Raw genomic sequence first — 24,417 nt, 5'->3', positions numbered from 1 at the left:
TTAACCTCGCTGATCGGCTGCAGCCAATGTACGAGATCTGAGTCACAGCACCAGTGTAGCAGAGTGGAGGGTTAAAGGGTGTAATAGTGAGCGTCTGAACCATACAGTTAAAAGGGAACCACGATTTAGAAGGATTTATAGGTTTACTGCAGATGTTGTTACTGCAATCCACAACAGTGCTGAGGGTCCGTTAGAAGTGTTTGTTTTAGTTTAAATCAGGACCCCTCCCCCCTTCTAGCCCGTCCTGTGATGTCACAATGCTCCACCACAACCCTCCCCCTCTCAGCATGGAACACACATGTCAGTGGGAAGAGGGAACAAAAATCACGAGAATCTCTTGACTACAAGGGACAGCATGGAGAATCTCTCGACTACAAGGGACGCACACACGCACACATGCACAGACACTGCACTCACACGCACGCATGCATGCTGCACTCACACACATGCACACATGCACGCACACACACACAGCACTCACACATGCATGCATGCTGCACTCACACACGCACGCACGCACAGATGCATGCACACTGCACTCACTCACATGCATGCACACACACACACTGCACTCACATGCATGCACGCATGCACGCAGGCACACACACACACACACTACACTCACACACACACACATGCAGACGCATGTTTCCTTAATTATCAACCCAGCTGCTTTTGTTAGCATACTTGACACAGAGAAAACAGAACCATATGAAGGAGAGGGGGAGAGCAGTGAGCTGCACGCTAGGCGTTGGTTCAGCCCAGCTGCACGCCGAGTGTTCAAAGAGTCTGAGTTGGGTTCAGTTGTGTTCTCCTGAATAAAATTACAAACATTTATCATATTGTTTAATATCAGGGTATACAGTGTTGACCTTAAAAATATTATGTGGGTTTCATTCAAACTCTAAAAGTCCTCTTATAACTGGCATGAAATTACTCATAGCAATGCAGAATGAAGAAGCAATTATATTTGGACAATCTGTATTGGCAATGTACTGTAGTTAATTAGGAGAAACCGCTTGCAGACTTTAAAGCCCTGCTGTATGCAGTAATGAAAAGATAGTCAGCCATTGCCATGGTTTGTTCCTTGCCTTACCACACTGTAATGGATTTCTTCCTAGTGGCTGATGAGCTAATAATACTGACATCAGCATAAGACCCGTACTTACCTCCTGGCTGCGCAGCTTGCTGTTTAGTTGAATGGTAAGCTGTTCATCTTTTAATTGTATGGTTTGTGGTTTGCATCCAGCCTTTGCCTTTCCATTCAGTTCAATGGGCTGAGATGCCAATTCATTACAACACTTGTCTGTACTTTATCATGCTTAGTGCTTTACTAGACTTCTCGGTAGACCTCAGTAAGATACGTGCACTCTGCATAAATGAAAGAGTCAGATTTTCCTTCACAAATAATACCTCCTCCTGGGTTTCCTTTAATGTAGGCAAATCATTTTATACAGAGACATTTTCCTTTCACGTAATATACCTTCTGCAAAAGTGTGCAGACGAAGCGTGCTTTGACAGTCTGAGCAGCGTATCGATCTCACAGGGCTCCTGTCTCCCATTCCCTCACCTTTCCCCTGGTTACAGACTCCTGCGATACCGAGAGCTGTATCTGTAATCCATATCCGCTCCTCATGAATCCGGCCTCAACAACCTTGCAGTTCATTGAGCAGCAGCACCAGCCTCATGCTATATTATTTCTAAAGCAGGCCAGCCAGTTAATGATTAGCTCCTCAGTAGCCAGTACAGAATTCGAAGCATGCATGCAATCCCTTGCTGTGGTTTAACTATTTCATTCAGAGAGCAAGCTGCCCCACACAGGGATATATTGGTTTCTGTTCTTGCTTCCTTTGAAACAGATTAGCTCTGAGAATGTTTCGGAGGGTTCTGGCACGGCAGTAATCTGATTCAGTGTTTCACTCTCGTCTTGCTCTTTCACTTTTATCCTGCTCCTTTTAGTAAATACACTGAACTATAGAACATGCTTCACCAGTCAGCTTGCTGCGCAGGGGTGAGACAGAGACAGGCACCTCGTTGGTTTTTATGTTCTTGTAAATGAACAGTTCTATTCTAGTCTACAGTGACCCTTTAGAGATTTGAATCCTACACCAAACTTTATTTTTTATAGCAGCACCACTATTGAATTTTTTTTAAAAATGAGTTTCCCTGACCTTTTGAAAGCTATATAAGAACATAAGAACATAAGAAAGTTTACAAACGAGAGGAGACCATTCGGCCCATCTTGCTCGTTTGGTTGTTAGTAGCTTATTGATCCCAGAATCTCATCAAGCAGCTTCTTGAAGGATCCCAGGGTGTCAGCTTCAACATTACTGGGGAGTTGATTCCAGACCCTCACGATTCTCTGTGTAAAAAAGTGCCTCCTATTTTCTGTTCTGAATGCCCCTTTGTCTAATCTCCATTTGTGACCCCTGGTCCTTGTTTCTTTTTTCAGGCTGAAAAAGTCCCTTGGGTCGACACTGTCAATACCTTTTAGAATTTTGAATGCTTGAATTAGGTTGCCACGTAGTCTTCTTTGTTCAAGACTAAACAGATTCAATTCTTTTAGCCTGTCTGCATATGACATGCCTTTTAAACCCGGAATAATTCTGGTCGCTCTTCTTTGCACTCTTTCTAGAGCAGCAATATCTTTTTTATAGCGAGGTGACCAGAACTGAACACAATATTCAAGATGAGGTCTTACTAGTGCATTATACAGTTTTAACATTACTTCCCTTGATTTAAATGCAACACTTTTCACAATGTATCCGAGCATCTTGTTAGCCTTTTTTATAGCTTCCCCACATTGTCTAGATGAAGACATTTCTGAGTCAACAAAAACTCCTAGGTCTTTTTCATAGATTCCTTCTCCAATTTCAGTATCTCCCATATGATATTTATAATGCACATTTTTATTTCCTGCGTGCAGTACCTTACACTTTTCTCTATTAAATGTCATTTGCCATGTGTCTGCCCAGTTCTGAATCTTGTCTAGATCATTTTGAATGACCTTTGCTGCTGTAACAGTGTTTGCCACTCCTCCTACTTTTGTGTCATCTGCAAATTTAACAAGTTTGCTTACTATACCAGAATCTAAATCATTAATGTAGATTGGGAATAGCAGAGGACCTAATACTGATCCCTGTGGTACACCACTGGTTACCACACTCCATTCTGAGGTTTCTCCTCTAATCAGTACTTTCTGTTTTCTACATGTTAACCACTCCCTAATCCACCTACATGTGTTTCCTTGAATCCCAACTGCGTTCAGTTTCAGAATTAATCTTTTGTGCTGGACTTTGTCAAAAGCTTTCTGGAAATCTAAATAAACCATGTCATATGCTTTGCAATTATCCATTATCGACGTTGCATCCTCAAAAAAATCAAGCAAGTTAGTTAGACACGATCTCCCTTTCCTAAAACCATGTTGACTGTCTCCCAGGACCCTGTTACCATATAGGTAATTTTCCATTTTGGATCTTATTATAGTTTCCATAAGTTTGCATATAATAGAAGTCAGGCTTACTGGTCTGTAGTTACCTGGTTCAGTTTTGTTTCCCTTTTTGTGGATCGGTATTACGTTTGCAATTTTCCAGTCTGTCGGTACCACCCCTGTGTCAAGAGACTGCTGCATGATCTTGGTTAGTGATTTGTAAATAACTTCTTTCATTTCTTATACTTAACATCCTCCCTCTGCTCTGCGCTGGTGAAACATAGGAAGGCTATTATACTTAATTAACATCCTCCCTCTGCTCTGCACTGGTGAAACACAGGAAGGATGTTATACTTACTTCACAGTCTCCTTTCACTTCACCTTCTTGAGTGAGGAATAACTGTGTGATGCAAAAAGAGACATTTCAACCACACAGTAACACAGTGAGCCAACTAATGACAAGGCTGTGAAATAATTTCCAGACATCTAGCAAGTACACTTTTGACCTGCTGTTGCATTTCTCAGCTGGGATAGAGTGAGGGAGAGTTAGGCTACGTGGGGATTAACAATGAAAAGGCCCCGATGACAGAAGCATCATGAATGGGTAATGGCACATGAAAGAGGGTCTCCAGCAGGAAATGAAGCCGTGAGAGAAAGTTAATATCCTTTAGAAGTGCTTGTTTGTGCCATGATAATAGTCTCCCGAATTTCCTCAGTTGGGATTCTCTAGCAGACAAAAAGGTTTGGTGTTTAAGCAAAACCCTTCAAATCCAGGACTGAGCTCCTCCTCCCTGCAGGGTGTGTCTGTCACCTGCCTCGAGAAGAACCCTTCAAATCCAGGACTGAGCTCCTCCTCCCTGCAGGGTGTGTCTGTCACCTGCCTCGAGAAGAACCCTTCAAATCCAGGACTGAGCCCCTCCTCCCTGCAGGGTGTGTCTGTCACCTGCCTCGAGAAGAACCCTTCAAATCCAGGACTGAGCCCCTCCTCCCTGCAGGGTGTGTCTGTCACCTGCCTCGAGAAGAACCCTTCAAATCCAGGACTGAGCCCCTCCTCCCTGCAGGGTGTGTCTGTCACCTGCCTCGAGAAGAACCCTTCACATCCAGGACTGAGCCCCTCCTCCCTGCAGGGTGTGTCTGTCACCTGCCTCGAGAAGAACCCTTCAAATCCAGGACTGAGCCCCTCCACCCTGCAGGGTGTGTGTGTCACCTGCCTCGAGAAGAACCCTTCAAATCCAGGACTGAGCCCCTCCTCCTTGCAGTGTCTGTGTGTCACCTGCCTTGAAAAGAACCCTTGCCATTAACTGGGGAACAGAGACCTTTTCAAAGTTTATTATCAGCGATTTCATCTTATTCACCCATATTCTTATTTTAAATCTGTGCCAGGGGATCTGAATGTGCAGTCTGGTTAGGGTAAAACTAAACAGCCATCGTATCGACTGTGTGCTTCTCAGTGTCTGGATTAATTTGATATAAATTTCTGTTTCGGTCATCAGATAGCTTTCTAAACCTCAGAAAGTTTAAAGCACCCTTGCTTCCTCTATAGAGCTCTGAGAATGGTGACAAACCTCCAAGCACAACTGATACACCAAAATTTGACCATTAACCTCTTCCCTAGTGGAGGGAAGAGGTTTTTAGGGGGACAGGTTAATGGTTACACTCGGTGTAACAGATGTAGTTGGTGGTTAGCTCTGCCACCTCCAATGATGAATGAAACAAAGTTATACCAAGTGAATCCAAACGACAAGAAGAATACATGAGTTCCGATAACTCTGGCACTTCACACATACAGTTAGCTCTGGAATATGTGCAAGGCTTTAATGTTTCAGACGAAATGCAGATCCTTCCCTATCAGCCCACGCCAACCCCCCACCCAAAAATTATGTTGAAAGAGAGGAAAACCAATGCTGTTCCATCTGCTCGATATCGGGGAGACTGGGGGCTGCAGGGATCTGCTGGGCAGGGCGTCCACTTCTTAGACCGCGTGGGCAGGAAGGGCTCCAGCTGCAGGCAGGACAACAGGCTACGCTGCAGTCCAGCTCAACACTGACCAGACCAGTCTGCACTTGCTCAAGAGAGGAAAGAGGAATGTGCTGACTAAAACCCAAACAAGCGTTTATACAGTGAGGCTGAAAGTGTGACAAGAAGTACTGTCATCAATCATTAATATCTAAGTGTCTGTCTGCTTTGCACTGCCCCAGAGACTGGTATCCTGACCTGGCTCCAGGAATGTGACTGAAGCACCCCCCCACTGAGACTGGTAATCCGGGGCCTCGCTCTGCAGGGGGCACCCCCCCCCCCCCCCTTACCGCAGGGTCAGCTCAGTCCAACCCCCCACCCCCCAGTGCTGTGACATTATTCTAGTCTACACGCATGGCAGGAAATAATGGCTCGATTAAAATTGCACAGGCTACTTGACCTGTGAGGGGGAGGCCACACATTGTTAGCATTCCAAGCATTCAAAATGTCTGTCTGCTGCTTTTTTTAAAGCATCGTTTGCTTGTTTTTTATTCCGTATATTTGTCTGCAGGAAGCAGCCCATACTGTGTACGGGCTGAGCAGCCCTTCTCAGAGTGCCATCAGAGCCAAAGCACGCCCAACACAGCAACGCGCACGTATTCTATCTGAAAATCTTACAAAGACTTCATTTGTTCTGAGATGTTTATAGAGGGCATTTAGTCTAGCTCTGTGCTGATTCAAGCAAGTTAGAACTGAAAACATTGCAGTTCTCTGTTTAAAGCAGCAGGGGTTACTGCAGTTACTTTGGGAAGAGGCAGAACAGCCATTCTTGAATCAATTACAGACCACTGACCTGCAGGGACGCCCATTACTGCAATCCCAGGAAACTGGAGAACGGCAGGCAGAGTGATGCTGCGTGCCTGAAGCGTGTGGCGTGTTAACAGACCTGCCTTCTCTAGGAGTCGGTTTGGCTCAGCATTGTGGTCAATGTGACTGGAATGGCAGAGGACCTAAATGCTGCCACCATTTTAATATTAAAACTGAGGCCAACTCCGGCACTTTCCTGTTACATAAGAACATAAGAAAGTTTACAAACGAGAGGAGGCCATTTGGCGATTCTCACGATTATCTGTGTAAAAAGAGCCTTCTATTTTCTGTTTTGAATGCCCCTTTATCTAATCTTCAGGCTGAAAAAGTCCCCTGGGTCGACACTGTCAATACCATTTAGAATTTTGAGTGCTTGAATCAGATCCCGCGTCATCTTCTTTGTTCAAGACTGAACAGATTCAATTCTTTTAGCCTGTCTGCATATGACATGCCTTTTAAACCCGGAATAATTCTGGTTGCTCTTCTTTGCACTCTTTCTAGAGCAGCAATATCTTTTTTATAGCGAGGTGACCAGAACTGAACACAATATTCAAGATGAGGTCTTACTAGTGCATTATACAGTTTTAACATTACTTCCCTTGATTTAAATTCAACACTTTTCAGCAATATTCTTTTTGTAGCGAGGCGACCAGAACTGCACACAATATTCAAGATGAGGTCTTACTAGTGCATTGTACAGTTTTAACATTACTTCCCTTGATTTAAATAAAACACTTTTCACAATGTATCCGAGCATCTTGTTAGCCTTTTTTATAGCTTCCCCACATTGTCTAGATGGAGACATTTCGGAGTCATTTTGTGTCATCTGCACATTTAACAAGTTTGCTTACTATACCAGAATCTAAATCATTAATGTAGATTAGGAATAGCAGAGGACCTAATACTGATCCCTGTGGTACTCCACTGGTTACCACACTCCATTCTGAGGTTTCTCCTCTAATCAGTACTTTCTGTTTTCTACATGTTAACCACTCCCTAATCCATGTACATGTGTTTCCTTGAATCCCAACTGCGTTCAGTTTGAGAATTAATCTTTTATGCGGGACTTTGTCAAAAGCTTTCTGGAAATCTAAATAAACCATGTCATATGCTTTGCAATTATCCATTATCGATGTTGCATCCTCAAAAAAATCAAGCAGGTTAGTTAGACACGATCTCCCTTTCCTAAAACCATGCTGACTGTCTCCCACGATACTGTTACCATATAAGTAATTTTCCATTTAGGATCTTATTATAGTTTCATTGATTTCCATTTGTTTTATTTATATAGCGCCTTTCATACCACAGTATCTCAACAGAACAGAAGTATGTAGAATCACCTGCAAATAATTATAATAACAACAGTAAAAAAATAAACAACTGAAGAAAACAAGAAATGAATTGAAATAAAAAAATAAGCAAATAAAAATAGATAAAAAAAAAAAAAAACAATGGAGTCTGTGAGCCAGGTTGAAAGGCTAAACTACAGCAGTCTTTTATCTTGATTTAAACACATTGAGCCAGGCAGCATGTCTAATAGAAAGGCACAGAGCCACAGTACTGACTTCTCTGTGAGTTGTGCAGTCTAAGCAATGCATAATCACACTAAGAGGAATCTGAGGCACTGGCAGTGCTGCTGAGATGCACTGCTCTGTAGATCCATTGAATAGACTCATTGTTTTCCCAATAGCTTCAGAAGTTGGGGGTTGTGATGAAGTGAGCTGGTATAGCAGTAAGTGGGCAGATCAAGCAAGCTGGCAGCAGCAGCAGTACAATGCCTTGTGCTCCGACACCTAATGCCAGCTAGGGCTTCCAGAATTTTACCCAGGGCTGGAGGTTAGGGTTGGCAAGTTTGGGTGTCTGGATCTGAGACTGCAAATATATTAATCTGAATCTGATAGCTAGAACATTAAGTGCAGTACAGTATAGAGAACTCAGTACTGTGGATCTGAGAGCCAGCTCATTCAATACAGTACAGTATAGAGAACTCAGTACTGTGGATCTGAGAGCCAGCTCATTCAATACAGTACAGTATAGAGAACTCAGTACTGTGGATCTGATAGCCAGCACATTCAATACAGTACAGTATAGAGAACTCAGTACTGTGGATCTGAGAGCCAGCACATTCAATACAGTACAGTATAGAGAACTCAGTACTGTGGATCTGAGAGCAGCACATTCAATACAGTACAGTATAGAGAACTCAGTACTGTGGATCTGATAGCCAGCACATTCAATACAGTACAGTATAGAGAACTCAGTACTGTGGATCTGAGAGCCAGCTCATTCAATACAGTACAGTATAGAGAACTCAGCACTGTGGATCTGAGAGCCAGCACATTCAATACAGTACAGTATAGAGAACTCAGTACTGTGGATCTGAGAGCCAGCACATTCAATACAGTACAGTATAGAGAACTCAGTACTGTGGATCTGAGAGCAGCACATTCAATACAGTACAGTATAGAGAACTCAGTACTGTGGATCTGATAGCCAGCACATTCAATACAGTACAGTATAGAGAACTCAGTACTGTGGATCTGAGAGCCAGCACATTCAATACAGTACAGTACAGAGAACTCAGTACTGTGGATCTGAGAGCAGCACATTCAATACAGTACAGTATAGAGAACTCAGTACTGTGGATCTGATAGCCAGCACATTCAATACAGTACAGTATAGAGAACTCAGTACTGTGGATCTGAGAGCCAGCACATTCAATACAGTACAGTATAGAGAACTCAGCACTGTGGATCTGAGAGCCAGCTCATTCAATACAGTACAGTACAGAGAACTCAGTACTGTGGATCTGAGAGCCAGCTCATTCAATACAGTACAGTACAGAGAACTCAGCACTGTGGATCTGAGAGCCAGCTCATTCAATACAGTACAGTATAGAGAACTCAGAACTGTGGATCTGACAGCCAGCACATTCAATACAGTACAGTATAGAGAACTCAGTACTGTGGATCTGAGAACCAGCTCATTCAATACTATACAGTACAGAGAAGTCAGTGCTGTGCATCTGAGAACCAGCACGTACAGTACAGTACAGAGAAGTCAGTACTGTGGCTCTGAGAGCCCGCACATTCAGTAGTGTAGTGTCTGAGAGTCAGTGGGTGTATTGAAAGCTGAATGGAGTCCTGACACACCTGGTCTGTAGACACAGCAGGGACAGTATCTCTGATCAGACTGCGTGGAGGATGGCAGGTTTAGACCTGTCCGCTTCCCTCTGTACCACTTGAGTTTTCATCAGTGCAGTCAAAGCTGTTTCTCCAAAGTGCCTTTACATAGCTTCTGATTAGGAAGAAAAGAGCAAAACAGCACAGAAGTTACAAATCGTGAGGGATTGTTGAGCTGTTTATTTAGAGTTCTGTACAAAGGTGCTGATGAGAAATAAGCCCCTTATTAAGATATTTTGAATTCTTTTTTTATTGATTATATATATTTTTTCTTGGTTACAAAATTACATAAATAATGACTCTGGAATAACCCCAGAAAAACCATGAGCGAATAACAGTAAAACCTGTGATGACATCACAATGGATCTGGAACTAATACTGCACTGTGCTCCTGTGACTCCGTGCTGGCAGAGATTCAGTATCACTACCGTCACTCCATCTGTAGGTCAAAATATCCATTGTCAGCTGTGGAACCATTGGATCTATTCCCTGGTTGAATGGCTTGGACAATTCCCATCAATGATAATAGTAATAATGCAAAGAAAATCAATACAGATCAATACATAATGCATGGGTAGGGACTGAAAATGATACCAGTGCCACTGAAGGTAATGACTGTTTTTTAATATGCATGTGCTGCTGTAGTGTGAAACTGCTTCCTTTAGCAGATGAGTCCTTCAGCGATAGTGCTCCCCTGAGAATCAAACACTCCATCCCAGCAATAATGACAAAGGAAGCAGGCCTCAGGAGGGACTACACTGCTCCGGCTCTCCTCTCTCCTCTGCGATTCTAATTAATGCTGCCGCATCATTTATAGATGATTGGTTAGTATTCCACCCAGCTGTTGTATGCAGAGCCTTGTTGCTATGGCGATGAGGCGACCTATGCTGATCCTCAGTGAGGGCTGGTAACCGGAGTATGTGTGTATGTGTGTGTGTGTGTGTGTGTGTGTGTGTGTGTGTGTGTGTGTGTGTGTGTGTGTGGGGGGGGTGGGGTGGGGGTGGGGACACACCCCAGGACCCATTGTGAAGGGAGTGCAAGTAGCCTGCCAGCTTTGAGAGCCATTCATTCATCTCTGCCCTTTACTGTCAACTGTCACCCCACCTCAGCCTCTCATCTCACAGCTCTCTTTAAAATGCACGAGAGTTGACTCAAGCACTTTCCATTATGTTAAACCGATTTATCAGTATGCACAGCCCTGATGTCTGTCATTCACATTGCTTGCGCCTGCTGCTGCACCAGCAAGTAAATACCAAGATGTTTTAAATGTTGGTCTGCGATGTCCATTGTTTCTCAGGGGGAAATGTTTTGTGCACTCATCGTTTGTTATAGGAAATGCTTATTTTTTAAACTATATGCAGCGTTTGGCCTACTACACGTGGGGTCCCAGAAATACCTCCTCAGTGGCATGCTGTAACGATGGAGCAGAGGATCTGGCACAGTTTCTTAGGGGGTTTTAACAAGTACTCGATTGCCTGGTTCCTGAAGCTGCTGTTTTTGTTCTGTGCTGTACAGCAGCTTTATTCAAGGGATTTCTGTCATCACTTTGGATGTGGGCAAGGTTGTCATGATGACGGGAAGCGATTGAACGGCGTGATGCTTCCTCTCTGCCTCCCTTTCCTCAATGGTTTCTCTCACTGTTGACCTCACAGGGGTCATTTCCACAGGAATGCAGCACAGAGTGATCAGAGCTCGCAGGAGACTCCGGTCCTCACTCACTGTATCAGAGCTCGCAGGGGACTCCAGTCCTCACTCACTGTATCAGAGCTCTCAGGGGACTCCGGTCCTCACTCACTGCATCAGAGCTCTCAGGGGACTCCGGTCCTCACTCACTGTATCAGAGCTCTCAGGGGACTCCGGTCCTCACTCTCGGTATCAGAGCTCACAGGGGACTCCGGTCCTCACTCACTGTATCAGAGCTCGCAGGGGACTCTGGTCCTCACTCACTGTATCAGAGCTCGCAGGAGACTCCAGTCCTCACTTACTGTATCAGAGCTCGCAGGGGACTCCGGTCCTCACTCACTGTATCAGAGCTCGCAGGGGACTCCAGTCCTCACTCACTGTATCAGAGCTCGCGGGGGACTCCAGTCCTCACTCACTGTATCAGAGCTCGCAGGGGACTCCGGTCCTCACTCACTGTATCAGAGCTCGCAGGGGACTCCGGTCCTCACTCACTGTATCAGAGCTCGCAGGGGACTCCGGTCCTCACTCACTGTATCAGAGCTCGCAGGGGACTCCGGTCCTCACTCACTGTATCAGAGCTCGCGGGGGACTCCGGTCCTCACTCACTGTATCAGAGCTCGCAGGAGACTCCAGTCCTCACTCACTGTATCAGAGCTCTCAGGGGACTCCAGTCCTCACTTACTGTATCAGAGCTCGCAGGAGACTCCAGTCCTCACTTACTGTATCAGAGCTCGCAGGAGACTCCAGTTCTCTCCAGTTAGCTCTTACCATGGTGAAAAAATCCTACATGCGTTTATCGACTGGCTCAAACAATGTGTACTCACAGAGGGAAACCATTTCCTCAGGAAAAAGAAATAAATAAAAAGCAGCTAGCTACGCCTATAAAGAAAAACACACACACTTAATGCTGGGCCTAGAAACAGAACACCCATTCTCCCATGTGTGTGGATACCGAGTGAGATCATTTCTCATAAACTTGTTGAATACAATGGAAGCTGAACCACTGATCTCTTCCCACAATGATTCCATTTGAGTAACACTAGAAAAGGCTGCATGTGGCTTGTGAGGAAAGGTATAACCAGCCTTTGTAGTGGCCTCTACCTCAACATACAAACTGAGGAGAGATTACTTTGTTCAAAGAAGCTCAGAAGCGGGTCACAAGTCTAACTGAAAGAAGCTCAGAAGCGGGTCACAAGTCTAACTGGACCAGTAGCACAAAATAGAAATGAATGATCGGAACTGAAAATCCAACAGCTATTCATTTCATCAGAATATTGTCACGCTGTAAATAGTCTTAACATTACCTTCCCTGCAATTTCACATATTTTTTTGAAGACAGAAATACACTGTTTAAGATGCTGTCTTTATAACCGTGGCAGGCCTGTGTTAGTGAGAGAAAACAGCAGCATTTAGACCAATTGACGACGACAGGTCAGTGAAAACAATCCAGCAGGAAAGGATTCCTCTGCCACTGCATGAAGGATCATGCAATATTAACCACCATTGGTGGGATTGATTTAAATGTCTTGCGTCATTAATCAGCGGAGGCATTTCTTGTGAATTCGCTCCAGTGCTGTCTGTGAGTCCTGGCCTGCAGCGGCGAGAGTGTTTTTATATTGTGAACATCCCAGTTCCAGCTGTGCCTGTAGGAGTCCCCACCCCGCACACAAAATATGGGAATCCTCATAAACGTTTACTCTAGTAAAAGCAAAGCAATAAAGCACAGTGAAAGCACAGTGAAGCGTAGGGAAGCATTGTAAAGCATACTACTGTATGGTAATGCATATTAATAAACATGGCAAGCCAGGGTAACCTATGGTAAATGTACAGTATAACCACATCTCTGCTCTCTGTCTGCTTCCAGGTGGCGATCAAGCTGATCCGGAAGGACAAAATCAAGGACGAGCAGGACATGGTGCACATCAGGAGGGAGATTGAGATCATGTCATCGCTGCGGCATCCGCACATCATCAGCATCTACGAAGGTAACGCTGCAAACAAGAGACAGGGCTAGCTGTGCGGTCACCCACCTCCCCGTCTAACCCTGACCCTGACCCTAACCCTCCCGCTCTGCCTCTTCAAACCCACCTGTCTATCTCTCCCAGTATTTTCTGTGTTTATGCCCTGTGCTTTTCTGCTTCCTAGCTGTCTAGGAGAGTACAGTGTTCTAAATATAGCTCTGGCAGGCAGTGAATCTGCTGTTAGATAGAGCTGGAATCTGAGTCCAGGAGTAGAGGGGGGTTGGTTCTAAAAGTGCTTTTGAACTCCGAGATGCCAATGGAAGGAATGTCAACGCACTGGGATTAATTTGGGGAGGCCATAGCTGAGCCATGTCGAGGGGGGGGTGTTCCTGACTTCAGAATCGATAGCTCCAGCCTGGCTGCATGCTCACTGGGGCCCCTGGGACAACAGCACTGGGTCTTGACAAGCTAGTGGTTTAATATTGCAATTCAGTGCAATGATGATCAATGTAATATACATGTACTCTGTTTGCGGTCATGCCTCTTGTGAGCAGGTATCGCAGGTCAAATGGAAGTCTGGTTGAATAACAGTAGCTATTGGTTCAGAGTGGGAGCTGGTATCTGAGAACGATACAAGAACACAAGGGGGGTCACCCTGTGGAGCCCAAACGAGCCGCTGAACTGCAGTCAATCGACAATAATAAAAAAGCCTCCTATGATACAAAGTGACCGTGCAGCTCCCTTGAAACACGTGCTGCTACATTCTGCAGAGGAGATAAATCTGCTAGTGGAATATTTCCGGTTTTCTGCAGTCTCTGTGTGTGTCAGTGTGTGTGTATGTGAGTGTGCTACACAGGTCACCCGCAGGGCAGCTGAAATCAATCCCCCCCTCCCAGTCTCAGCCAGCGCGGGTCTTGTGGGACGGAAGGCAGGCTCTGACTCTGGAAGAGGGGTGTCCCACATCAGAGGAGTCAGGTTTCGGATGGGGTTTACAAGCTGATTTATCAAGACTGGTCCACTGACCCCCCCCCCCCCCCCCCCCCCCCACCACGAAACATCTGCTTCTTATTACTGTGCAGCTGTAAATCCCAGGGCCGGGGGAGATGGGATCCCTGTAGATGAAACACAGGCTCCTGCAGCTGCTTCTATTGAAGAACCCAGCTAACCCATTCCAGGACATCTCCCCAGCACACCATGGGGGCTGTTTGAACTGAACAGCAGAGAGTCTGAATATCTCCACAGCAACGGCATCCCCCCAAAACACGGCTGATTTACTGACTGTTAGTCTCCCGGACCACTATAAAACACGATGCTCTTCTGCTAGTTTTACTGCAGCAGTACTGGGATCTAAGACATGTTAGTAATGGTGTATAATTATCAAGTTTTTTACTGCAAGAACCACCCAAGTTTACATGATATATGATCTGTCTTTCTCCAGTTTCACTGAAGGGTGCTTACAGAACAAAGCAGCAGTAACACACAGACCCAGTGAAGTAATTCGGCCCTATGGAATATTGCATGTGGAATATGTTAGGGAGAGAGTCTTGAAGATAGCATGATTCTCTAGTTGTCTCTACTAGAACTAAATATAATTGGCAGGATGAAGTTTGCCAGCTACGGGGACATAGCCTGTATATCTGTTTGTTCATTCGTCAGTGCTTTGGTCATGGTTACATTTTTGTCTATATCTTGTGAACGGCACATCCAATTGCAATGAAACTGGAAATTAAGCATAGCAGAATCTGTGTAGTGCCCTTAACATTCTCTTATCTAGGCTGGCTTGTTTGCAGGCTATATCTTCAGATTTGTCTTAAATGCAAAGTCAGATGAGGTTGGTACAGGCAGCCCGTGGACAGGCTGTGGTGGTTCTGCAGTGTTCTCCAGGGCTGTGATTGGTGTTGGGTCTGTGAGTGGACAGGCTGTGGTGGTTCTGCAGTGTTCTCCAGGGCTGTGATTGGTGGCGGGTCTGTGAGTGGACAGGCTGTGGTGGTTCTGCAGTGTTCTCCAGGGCTGTGATTGGTGGCGGGTCTGTGAGTGGACAGGCTGTGGTGGTTCTGCAGTGTTCTCCAGGGCTATGATTGGTGGCGGGTCTGTGAGTGGACAGGCTGTGGTGGTTCTGCAGTGTTCTCCAGGGCTGTGATTGGTGGCGGGTCTGTGAGTGGACAGGCTGTGGTGGTTCTGCAGTGTTCTCCAGGGCTGTGATTGGTGGCGGGTCTGTGAGTGGACAGGCTGTGGTGGTTCTGCAGTGTTCTCCAGGGCTGTGATTGGTGGCGGGTCTGTGAGTGGACAGGCTGTGGTGGTTCTGCAGTGTTCTCCAGGGCTGTGATTGGTGGCGGGTCTGTGAGTGGACAGGCTGTGGTGGTTCTGCAGTGTTCTCCAGGGCTGTGATTGGTGGCGGGTCTGTGAGTGGACAGGCTGTGGTGGTTCTGCAGTGTTCTCCAGGGCTGTGATTGGTGGCGGGTCTGTGAGTGGACAGGCTGTGATGGTTCTGCAGTGTTCTCCAGGGCTATGATTGGTGGCGGGTCTGTGAGTGGACAGGCTGTGGTGGTTCTGCAGTGTTCTCCAGGGCTGTGATTGGTGGCGGGTCTGTGAGTGGACAGGCTGTGGTGGTTCTGCAGTGTTCTCCAGGGCTGTGATTGGTGGCGGGTCTGTGAGTGGACAGGCTGTGGTGGTTCTGCAGTGTTCTCCAGGGCTGTGATTGGTGGCGGGTCTGTGAGTGGACAGGCTGTGGTGGTTCTGCAGTGTTCTCCAGGGCTGTGATTGGTGTTGGGTCTGTGAGTGGACAGGCTGTGGTGGTTCTGCAGTGTTCTCCAGGGCTGTGATTGGTGGCGGGTCTGTGAGTGGACAGGCTGTGGTGGTTCTGCAGTGTTCTCCAGGGCTGTGATTGGTGGCGGGTCTGTGAGTGGACAGGCTGTGGTGGTTCTGCAGTGTTCTCCAGGGCTGTGATTGGTGGCGGGTCTGTGAGTGGACAGGCTGTGGTGGTTCTGCAGTGTTCTCCAGGGCTGTGATTGGTGGCGGGTCTGTGAGTGGACAGGCTGTGGTGGTTCTGCAGTGTTCTCCAGGGCTGTGATTGGTGTTGGGTCTGTGAGTGGACAGGCTGTGGTGGTTCTGCAGTGTTCTCCAGGGCTGTGATTGGTGGCGGGTCTGTGAGTGGACAGGCTGTGGTGGTTCTGCAGTGTTCTCCAGGGCTGTGATTGGTGGCGGGTCTGTGAGTGGACAGGCTGTGGTGGTTCTGCAGTGTTCTCCAGGGCTATGATTGGTGGCGGGTCTGTGAGTGGACAGGCTGTGGTGGTTCTGCAGTGTTCTCCAGGGCTGTGATTGGTGTTGGGTCTGTGAGTGGACAGGCTGTGGTGGTTCTGCACTGTTCTCCAAGGCTGTGATTGGTGGCGGGTCTGTGAGTGGACAGGCTGTGGTGGTTCTGCAGTGTTCTCCAGGGCTGTGATTGGTGGCGGGTCTGTGAGTGGACAGGCTGTGGTGGTTCTGCAGTGTTCTCCAGAGCTGTGATTCGTGGCTGGTCTGTGAGTGGACAGACTGTGATTGGAATACGTCACTTCAGAGCTCATCAACTCCTGGAGCACAAGTGGAGAGGAGAGATAATGCTTTTTATAACAACAGCAGAGACTCTACACTGATAACAGCCTCGACCACGAGGGAACACACGCAAAATTTACAAAATACACAAAACCTGCATAACTGCTCGCTAAAGTGAAGGAACACGTGGGGCTGTTTAAACTTTATTATTTTTGTAATGGTCACTCTTACTCGTATAATACCTACTATTTTAATTACATGTTAACCAATGTGCTCTATAGTTTGTTAATGATAAAGTGAGTGCTTGTCGCTTAACGACGCGATCGTTCACGAATGTGGGTAATTCACAGATAGTACACACTGTAAAAGCACTACACTGTATAAGGGCTCTTCACTAATTCACTATTTTTTTCACAAATGGGGAGTCTTATGGGTGTTTGGATTGAAAAGTCCCTGTGCTTGTCTGGTTATGTAACTGAGCACATTGCACAGCACTGATCTGAGCTGCTCTCTGCCCAGGAGAAAGCCCTGAAAGCCAGGGTTTGTGTTACTGAAGCACGGAAGCCAGGGTTTGTGTAACTGAAGGACTGAAAGCCAGGGTTTGTGTTACTGAAGCACGAAAGCCAGGGTTTGTGTAACTGAAGGTCTGGAAGCCAGGGTTTGTGTTACTGAAGCATGGAAGCCAGGGTTTGTGTAACTGGACTGGAAACCAGGGTTTGTGTAACTGAACTGGAAGCCAGGGTTTGTGTAACTGAAGGTCTGGAAGCCAGGGTTTGTGTTACTGAAGCATGGAAGCCAGGGTTTGTGTAAGTGGACTGGAAGCCAGGGTTTGTGTAACTGAAGGTCTGGAAGCCAGGGTTTGTGTAACTGAAGCATGGAAGCCAGGGTTTGTGTTACTGAAGCATGGAAGCCAGGGTTTGTGTAACTGAAGGTCTGGAAGCCAGGGTTTGTGTTACTGAAGCATGGAAGCCAGGGTTTGTGTAACTGAAGGTCTGGAAGCCAGGGTTTGTGTTACTGAAGCATGGAAGCCAGGGTTTGTGTAACTGGACTGGAAGCCAGGGTTTGTGTAACTGGACTGGAAGACAGGGTTTGTGTAACTGAAGGTCTGGAAGCTAGGGTTTGTGTTACTGAAGCACGGAAGCCAGGGTTTGTGTAACTGAAGCTGGAAGCCAGGGTTTGTGTAACTGGACTGGAAACCAGGGTTTGTGTAACTGGAAACCAGGGTTTGTGTAACTGGACTTGAAGCCAGGATTTGTGTTACTGAAGCATGGAAGCCAGGGTTTGTGTAAGTGGACTGGAAGCCAGGGTTTGTGTAACTGAAGGTCTGTAAGCCAGGGTTTGTGTAACTGAAGGTCTGGAAGCCAGGGTTTGTGTTACTGAAGCTGGAAGCCAGGGTTTGTGTAAGTGAAGGTCTGGAAGCCAGGGTTTGTGTAACTGAACTGGAAGCCAGGGTTTGTGTAACTGGACTGGAAGCCAGGGTTTGTGTAACTGAACTGGAAGCCAGGGTTTGTGTAACTGAAGGTCTGGAAGCCAGGGTTTGTGTAACTGAAGTCTGGAAGCCAGGGTTTGTGTAACTGAAGTCTGGAAGCCAGGGTTTGTGTAACTGAAGCTGGAAGCCAGGGTTTGTGTAACTGAAGGACTGGAAGCCAGGGTTTGTGTAACTGAACTGGAAGCCAGGGTTTGTGTAACTGAACTGGAAGCCAGGGTTTGTGTAACTGGACATGGAAGACAGGGTTTGTGTAACTGAAGGTCTGGAAGCTAGGGTTTGTGTTACTGAAGCATGGAAACCAGGGTTTGTGTAACTGGACTGGAAGCCAGGGTTTGTGTAACTGGACTTGAAGCCAGGATTTGTGTTACTGAAGCATGGAAGCCAGGGTTTGTGTAACTGGAAGCCAGGGTTTGGTAACTGGAAGCCAGGGTTTGTGTAACTGAAGGTCTGGAAGCCAGGGTTTGTGTAACTGAACTGGAAGCCAGGGTTTGTGTTACTGAAGCATGGAAGCCAGGGTTTGTGTAAGTGAAGGTCTGGAAGCCAGGGTTTGTGTAACTGAAGGTCTGGAAGCCAGGGTTTGTGTTAACCCCAATAACACTGGCCCCATGTCTGCCTTGCTAGCAGTGAGTTCCAAGTGCACAGCGCTGTGTTTGTAAACGACTGTTTACTGAGACGTGTTTTTACTTTGGGGACCTTCTGGGAAGAATGCCTTATCCCCTGAAGCCTGTATCACCGTGTATTACCAGAGTGGCGCTGGCTGCACATTGAACACATTTGGGTCAGCTTAAGATTTTACATCCTGGAACAGATTCTACATTTGATTATTAAAAGACAGCTAGCTAAGCAAGGCATTCTAATTAATTTTCTTAATTCTTAATAGCATGCAACCTTATCTCCCCCACTTTCTTTTTTGGGAGTTTTAATTCCTGGCGTCTAAAAATCACCTGGCTGCTGCTAGACCACTGGAGTGAAAGTGAGCAACATCACAGGGTGGGACTGGACCGCGGGAAGCAGCAGCACCTTTTATTGTGCATGGATGTATTTGAAAAATCTGCTTGTGATAAAGAAGCAAAGAAACACAAGTTATTCCACAGAAGTTAGGGGGAGCCAGTTATAATGTTGTCAGTGCTAAGAAGTAAGACGATACATGTGAAAGCACTGGAATCACTACATTTTTTTCTTTAGTTGTGATATCATCGCTGCTCTTTACGGAGTTGAAGCTATCATTTCTGATGTGCTCTGTATGCTTGGTCAATGCCAATCTGATACAGCTTTTTTAATGCTGATATTTCCAGAACCGTGATACAAATTAACTGTATTTTTGTCCTGAAATAGAAAACAAAACAATGACTGCTTTACAGGATCCCAAGTCATTTCTTAACAGTTTCTAATTTGAGTTTAATTGGGTCACTCAGAATCAGGTCACACCGTGTTCAAGCAATGGGACAGAGGGAGGTTTGTAAGCCCCTGCCTGAGCAGACTATGATCTTAGATTAGAATCACGGTTCAACAATTCCTTGAGGCAACAAGGAAAGTTGTAATAATGAAATTACAGAGACTTAAAACAGTGACTATTGAAACCTGGCCAGATTTACCCAGCACAAGCAATGTTACTGTTTCACAAGTGGAAATAAGCAACATCCACATGCAAATTGTTTGTAAGAACATACAACAATGTATGTACGGAATTCCATATCCTCACCACGCTATGCAAATTAGGGTGTATTGCTTTCTAATTTCCAGCTGTTTGTTCTGGCCCTGGTTTCTGTGCTATGCCTGCAGTATTGCTTTGGGTTTATTTTGTCAACATCCTTTAAGAATTTAAATACTTCAGTTATGTATGCAGTACTGTAGCTGGTTTTTTTTTTTCAAAGAGAACGGATGCACACCTTGAACAAAGTTTTGTAAGCCTGTACCGCCGAGTATAGACATGTGCAGGCAAATAGAGGAAAACGTCAAGCCCAACTTTCTCTATACTCTGGTATCACACACTGCCAAGCAGCTTTTCACAGCTCTTGTGACACTGCCAGACCTCTTCTCACAGCCCTGGTGACACTGCCAGGCCTCCTCTCTCAGCCCTGGTGACACTGCCAGGCCTCCTCTCTCAGCCCTGGTGACACTGCCAGGCCTCCTCTCTCAGCCCTGGTGACACTGCCAGGCCTCCTCTCTCAGCCCTGGTGACACTGCCAGACCTCTTCTCACAGCCCTGGTGACACTGCCAGGCCTCCTCTCTCAGCCCTGGTGACACTGCCAGACCTCTTCTCACAGCCCTGGTGACACTGCCAGACCTCTTCTCACAGCCCTGGTGACACTGCCAGGCCTCCTCTCTCAGCCCTGGTGACACTGCCAGACCTCTTCTCACAGCCCTGGTGACACTGCCAGACCTCTTCTCACAGCCCTGGTGACACTGCCAGGCCTCCTCTCTCAGCCCTGGTGACACTGCCAGGCCTCCTCTCTCAGCCCTGGTGACACTGCCAGGCCTCCTCTCTCAGCCCTGGTGACACTGCCAGGCCTCCTCTCTCAGCCCTGGTGACACTGCCAGGCCTCCTCTCTCAGCCCTGGTGACACTGCCAGGCCTCCTCTCTCAGCCCTGGTGACACTGCCAGGCCTCCTCTCTCAGCCCTGGTGACACTGCCAGGCCTCCTCTCTCAGCCCTGGTGACACTGCCAGGCCTCCTCTCACAGCCCTGGTGACACTGCCAGGCCTCCTCTCTCAGCCCTGGTGACACTGCCAGACCTCTTCTCACAGCCCTGGTGACACTGCCAGGCCTCCTCTCTCAGCCCTGGTGACACTGCCAGACCTCTTCTCACAGCCCTGGTGACACTGCCAGACCTCCTCTCTCAGCCCTGGTGACACTGCCAGACCTCCTCTCTCAGCCCTGGTGACACTGCCAGGCCTCCTCTCTCAGCCCTGGTGACACTGCCAGGCCTCCTCTCTCAGCCCTGGTGACACTGCCAGGCCTCCTCTCTCAGCCCTGGTGACACTGCCAGGCCTCCTCTCTCAGCCCTGGTGACACTGCCAGGCCTCCTCTCTCAGCCCTGGTGACACTGCCAGGCCTCCTCTCACAGCCCTGGTGACACTGCCAGGCCTCCTCTCTCAGCCCTGGTGACACTGCCAGGCCTCCTCTCTCAGCCCTGGTGACACTGCCAGACCTCCTCTCTCAGCCCTGGTGACACTGCCAGGCCTCCTCTCTCAGCCCTGGTGACACTGCCAGACCTCCTCTCACAGCCCTGGTGACACTGCCAGGCCTCCTCTCACAGCCCTGGTGACACTGCCAGGCCTCCTCTCTCAGCCCTGGTGACACTGCCAGGCCTCCTCTCTCAGCCCTGGTGACACTGCTCAGCCCTGGTGACACTGCCAGGCCTCCTCTCACAGCCCTGGTGACACTGCCAGGCCTCCTCTCTCAGCCCTGGTGACACTGCCAGGCCTCCTCTCTCAGCCCTGGTGACACTGCCAGGCCTCCTCTCTCAGCCCTGGTGACACTGCCAGGCCTCCTCTCTCAGCCCTGGTGACACTGCCAGGCCTCCTCTCTCAGCCCTGGTGACACTGCCAGGCCTCCTCTCTCAGCCCTGGTGACACTGCCAGACCTCTTCTCACAGCCCTGGTGACACTGCCAGGCCTCCTCTCTCAGCCCTGGTGACACTGCCAGGCCTCCTCTCTCAGCCCTGGTGACACTGCCAGGCCTCCTCTCACAGCCCTGGTGACACTGCCAGGCCTCCTCTCTCAGCCCTGGTGACACTGCCAGGCCTCCTCTCTCAGCCCTGGTGACACTGCCAGGCCTCCTCTCTCAGCCCTGGTGACACTGCCAGGCCTCCTCTCTCAGCCCTGGTGACACTGCCAGGCCTCCTCTCTCAGCCCTGGTGACACTGCCAGGCCTCCTCTCTCAGCCCTGGTGACACTGCCAGGCCTCCTCTCTCAGCCCTGGTGACACTGCCAGGCCTCCTCTCTCAGCCCTGGTGACACTGCCAGGCCTCCTCTCTCAGCCCTGGTGACACTGCCAGGCCTCCTCTCACAGCCCTGGTGACACTGCCAGACCTCCTCTCTCAGCCCTGGTGACACTGCCAGACCTCTTCTCACAGCCCTGGTGACACTGCCAGGCCTCTTCTCACAGCCCTGGTGACACTGCCAGACCTCCTCTCTCAGCCCTGGTGACACTGCCAGGCCTCCTCTCTCAGCCCTGGTGACACTGCCAGGCCTCCTCTCTCAGCCCTGGTGACACTGCCAGGCCTCCTCTCTCAGCCCTGGTGACACTGCCAGACCTCTTCTCTCAGCCCTGGTGACACTGCCAGACCTCTTCTCTCAGCCCTGGTGACACTGCCAGACCTCTTCTCACAGCCCTGGTGACACTGCCAGGCCTCCTCTCTCAGCCCTGGTGACACTGCCAGGCCTCCTCTCTCAGCCCTGGTGACACTGCCAGACCTCCTCTCTCAGCCCTGGTGACACTGCCAGACCTCCTCTCTCAGCCCTGGTGACACTGCCAGGCCTCCTCTCTCAGCCCTGGTGACACTGCCAGACCTCCTCTCTCAGCCCTGGTGACACTGCCAGACCTCTTCTCACAGCCCTGGTGACACTGCCAGACCTCCTCTCACAGCCCTGGTGACACTGCCAGACCTCCTCTCACAGCCCTGGTGACACTGCCAGGCCTCCTCTCTCAGCCCTGGTGACACTGCCAGGCCTCCTCTCTCAGCCCTGGTGACACTGCCAGGCCTCCTCTCTCAGCCCTGGTGACACTGCCAGGCCTCTTCTCACAGCCCTGGTGACACTGCCAGACCTCCTCTCTCAGCCCTGGTGACGCTGCCAGACCTCCTCTCACAGCCCTGGTGACACTGCCAGACCTCCTCTCTCAGCCCTGGTGACACTGCCAGGCCTCCTCTCTCAGCTCTGGTGACACTGCCAGACCTCCTCTCACAGCCCTGGTGACACTGCCAGGCCTCCTCTCTCAGCTCTGGTGACACTGCCAGACCTCCTCTCTCAGCCCTGGTGACACTGCCAGGCCTCCTCTCTCAGCCCTGGTGACACTGCCAGGCCTCCTCTCACAGCCCTGGTGACACTGCCAGGCCTCCTCTCTCAGCCCTGGTGACACTGCCAGGCCTCCTCTCTCAGCCCTGGTGACACTGCCAGGCCTCCTCTCTCAGCCCTGGTGACACTGCCAGACCTCCTCTCTCAGCCCTGGTGACACTGCCAGACCTCCTCTCTCAGCCCTGGTGACACTGCCAGGCCTCCTCTCTCAGCCCTGGTGACACTGCCAGGCCTCCTCTCTCAGCCCTGGTGACACTGCCAGGCCTCCTCTCTCAGCCCTGGTGACACTGCCAGGCCTCCTCTCTCAGCCCTGGTGACACTGCCAGGCCTCCTCTCTCAGCTCTGGTGACACTGCCAGGCCTCCTCTCACAGCCCTGGTGACACTGCCAGGCCTCCTCTCTCAGCCCTGGTGACACTGCCAGGCCTCCTCTCACAGCCCTGGTGACACTGCCAGACCTCTTCTCACAGCCCTGGTGACACTGCCAGACCTCCTCTCTCAGCCCTGGTGACACTGCCAGACCTCCTCTCTCAGCCCTGGTGACACTGCCAGACCTCCTCTCACAGCCCTGGTGACACTGCCAGGCCTCCTCTCTCAGCCCTGGTGACACTGCCAGGCCTCCTCTCACAGCCCTGGTGACACTGCCAGGCCTCCTCTCTCAGCCCTGGTGACACTGCCAGACCTCTTCTCACAGCCCTGGTGACACTGCCAGACCTCCTCTCACAGCCCTGGTGACACTGCCAGACCTCCTCTCACAGCCCTGGTGACACTGCCAGACCTCTTCTCACAGCCCTGGTGACACTGCCAGGCCTCCTCTCTCAGCCCTGGTGACACTGCCAGGCCTCCTCTCTCAGCCCTGGTGACACTGCCAGGCCTCTTCTCACAGCCCTGGTGACACTGCCAGACCTCCTCTCTCAGCCCTGGTGACACTGCCAGACCTCTTCTCACAGCCCTGGTGACACTGCCAGACCTCCTCTCTCAGCCCTGGTGACACTGCCAGGCCTCCTCTCTCAGCCCTGGTGACACTGCCAGATCTCCTCTCACAGCCCTGGTGACACTGCCAGACCTCCTCTCACAGCCCTGGTGACACTGCCAGACCTCCTCTCACAGCCCTGGTGACACTGCCAGACCTCCTCTCACAGCCCTGGTGACACTGCCAGGCCTCCTCTCACAGCCCTGGTGACACTGCCAGACCTCCTCTCACAGCCCTGGTGACACTGCCAGGCCTCCTCTCTCAGCCCTGGTGACACTGCCAGGCCTCCCTCTCTGGTGACACTGCCAGGCCTCCTCTCTCAGCCCTG

General features: G+C 49.1%; 1 protein-coding gene across 1 annotated transcript in view; it reads left to right on the top strand.

The window, feature by feature from the left end:
- Positions 1 to 24,417, top strand: part of LOC121320120 (NUAK family SNF1-like kinase 1) — a 42,902-nt gene that overhangs the window by 7,539 nt on the left and 10,946 nt on the right. The window contains exon 3 of the mRNA XM_041258368.1: positions 12,983 to 13,103. Coding sequence (XP_041114302.1) covers positions 12,983 to 13,103 — 121 coding nt within the window. The remainder of the gene's footprint in view (positions 1 to 12,982; positions 13,104 to 24,417) is intronic.

The sequence above is a fragment of the Polyodon spathula genome, chromosome 8 (assembly GCF_017654505.1).
Source record: "Polyodon spathula isolate WHYD16114869_AA chromosome 8, ASM1765450v1, whole genome shotgun sequence".
Classification (NCBI taxonomy): domain Eukaryota; kingdom Metazoa; phylum Chordata; class Actinopteri; order Acipenseriformes; family Polyodontidae; genus Polyodon; species Polyodon spathula.
The sequence above is the reverse complement of the archived record's forward strand: the minus strand, read 5'-3'. Positions and strand labels throughout refer to the sequence as shown.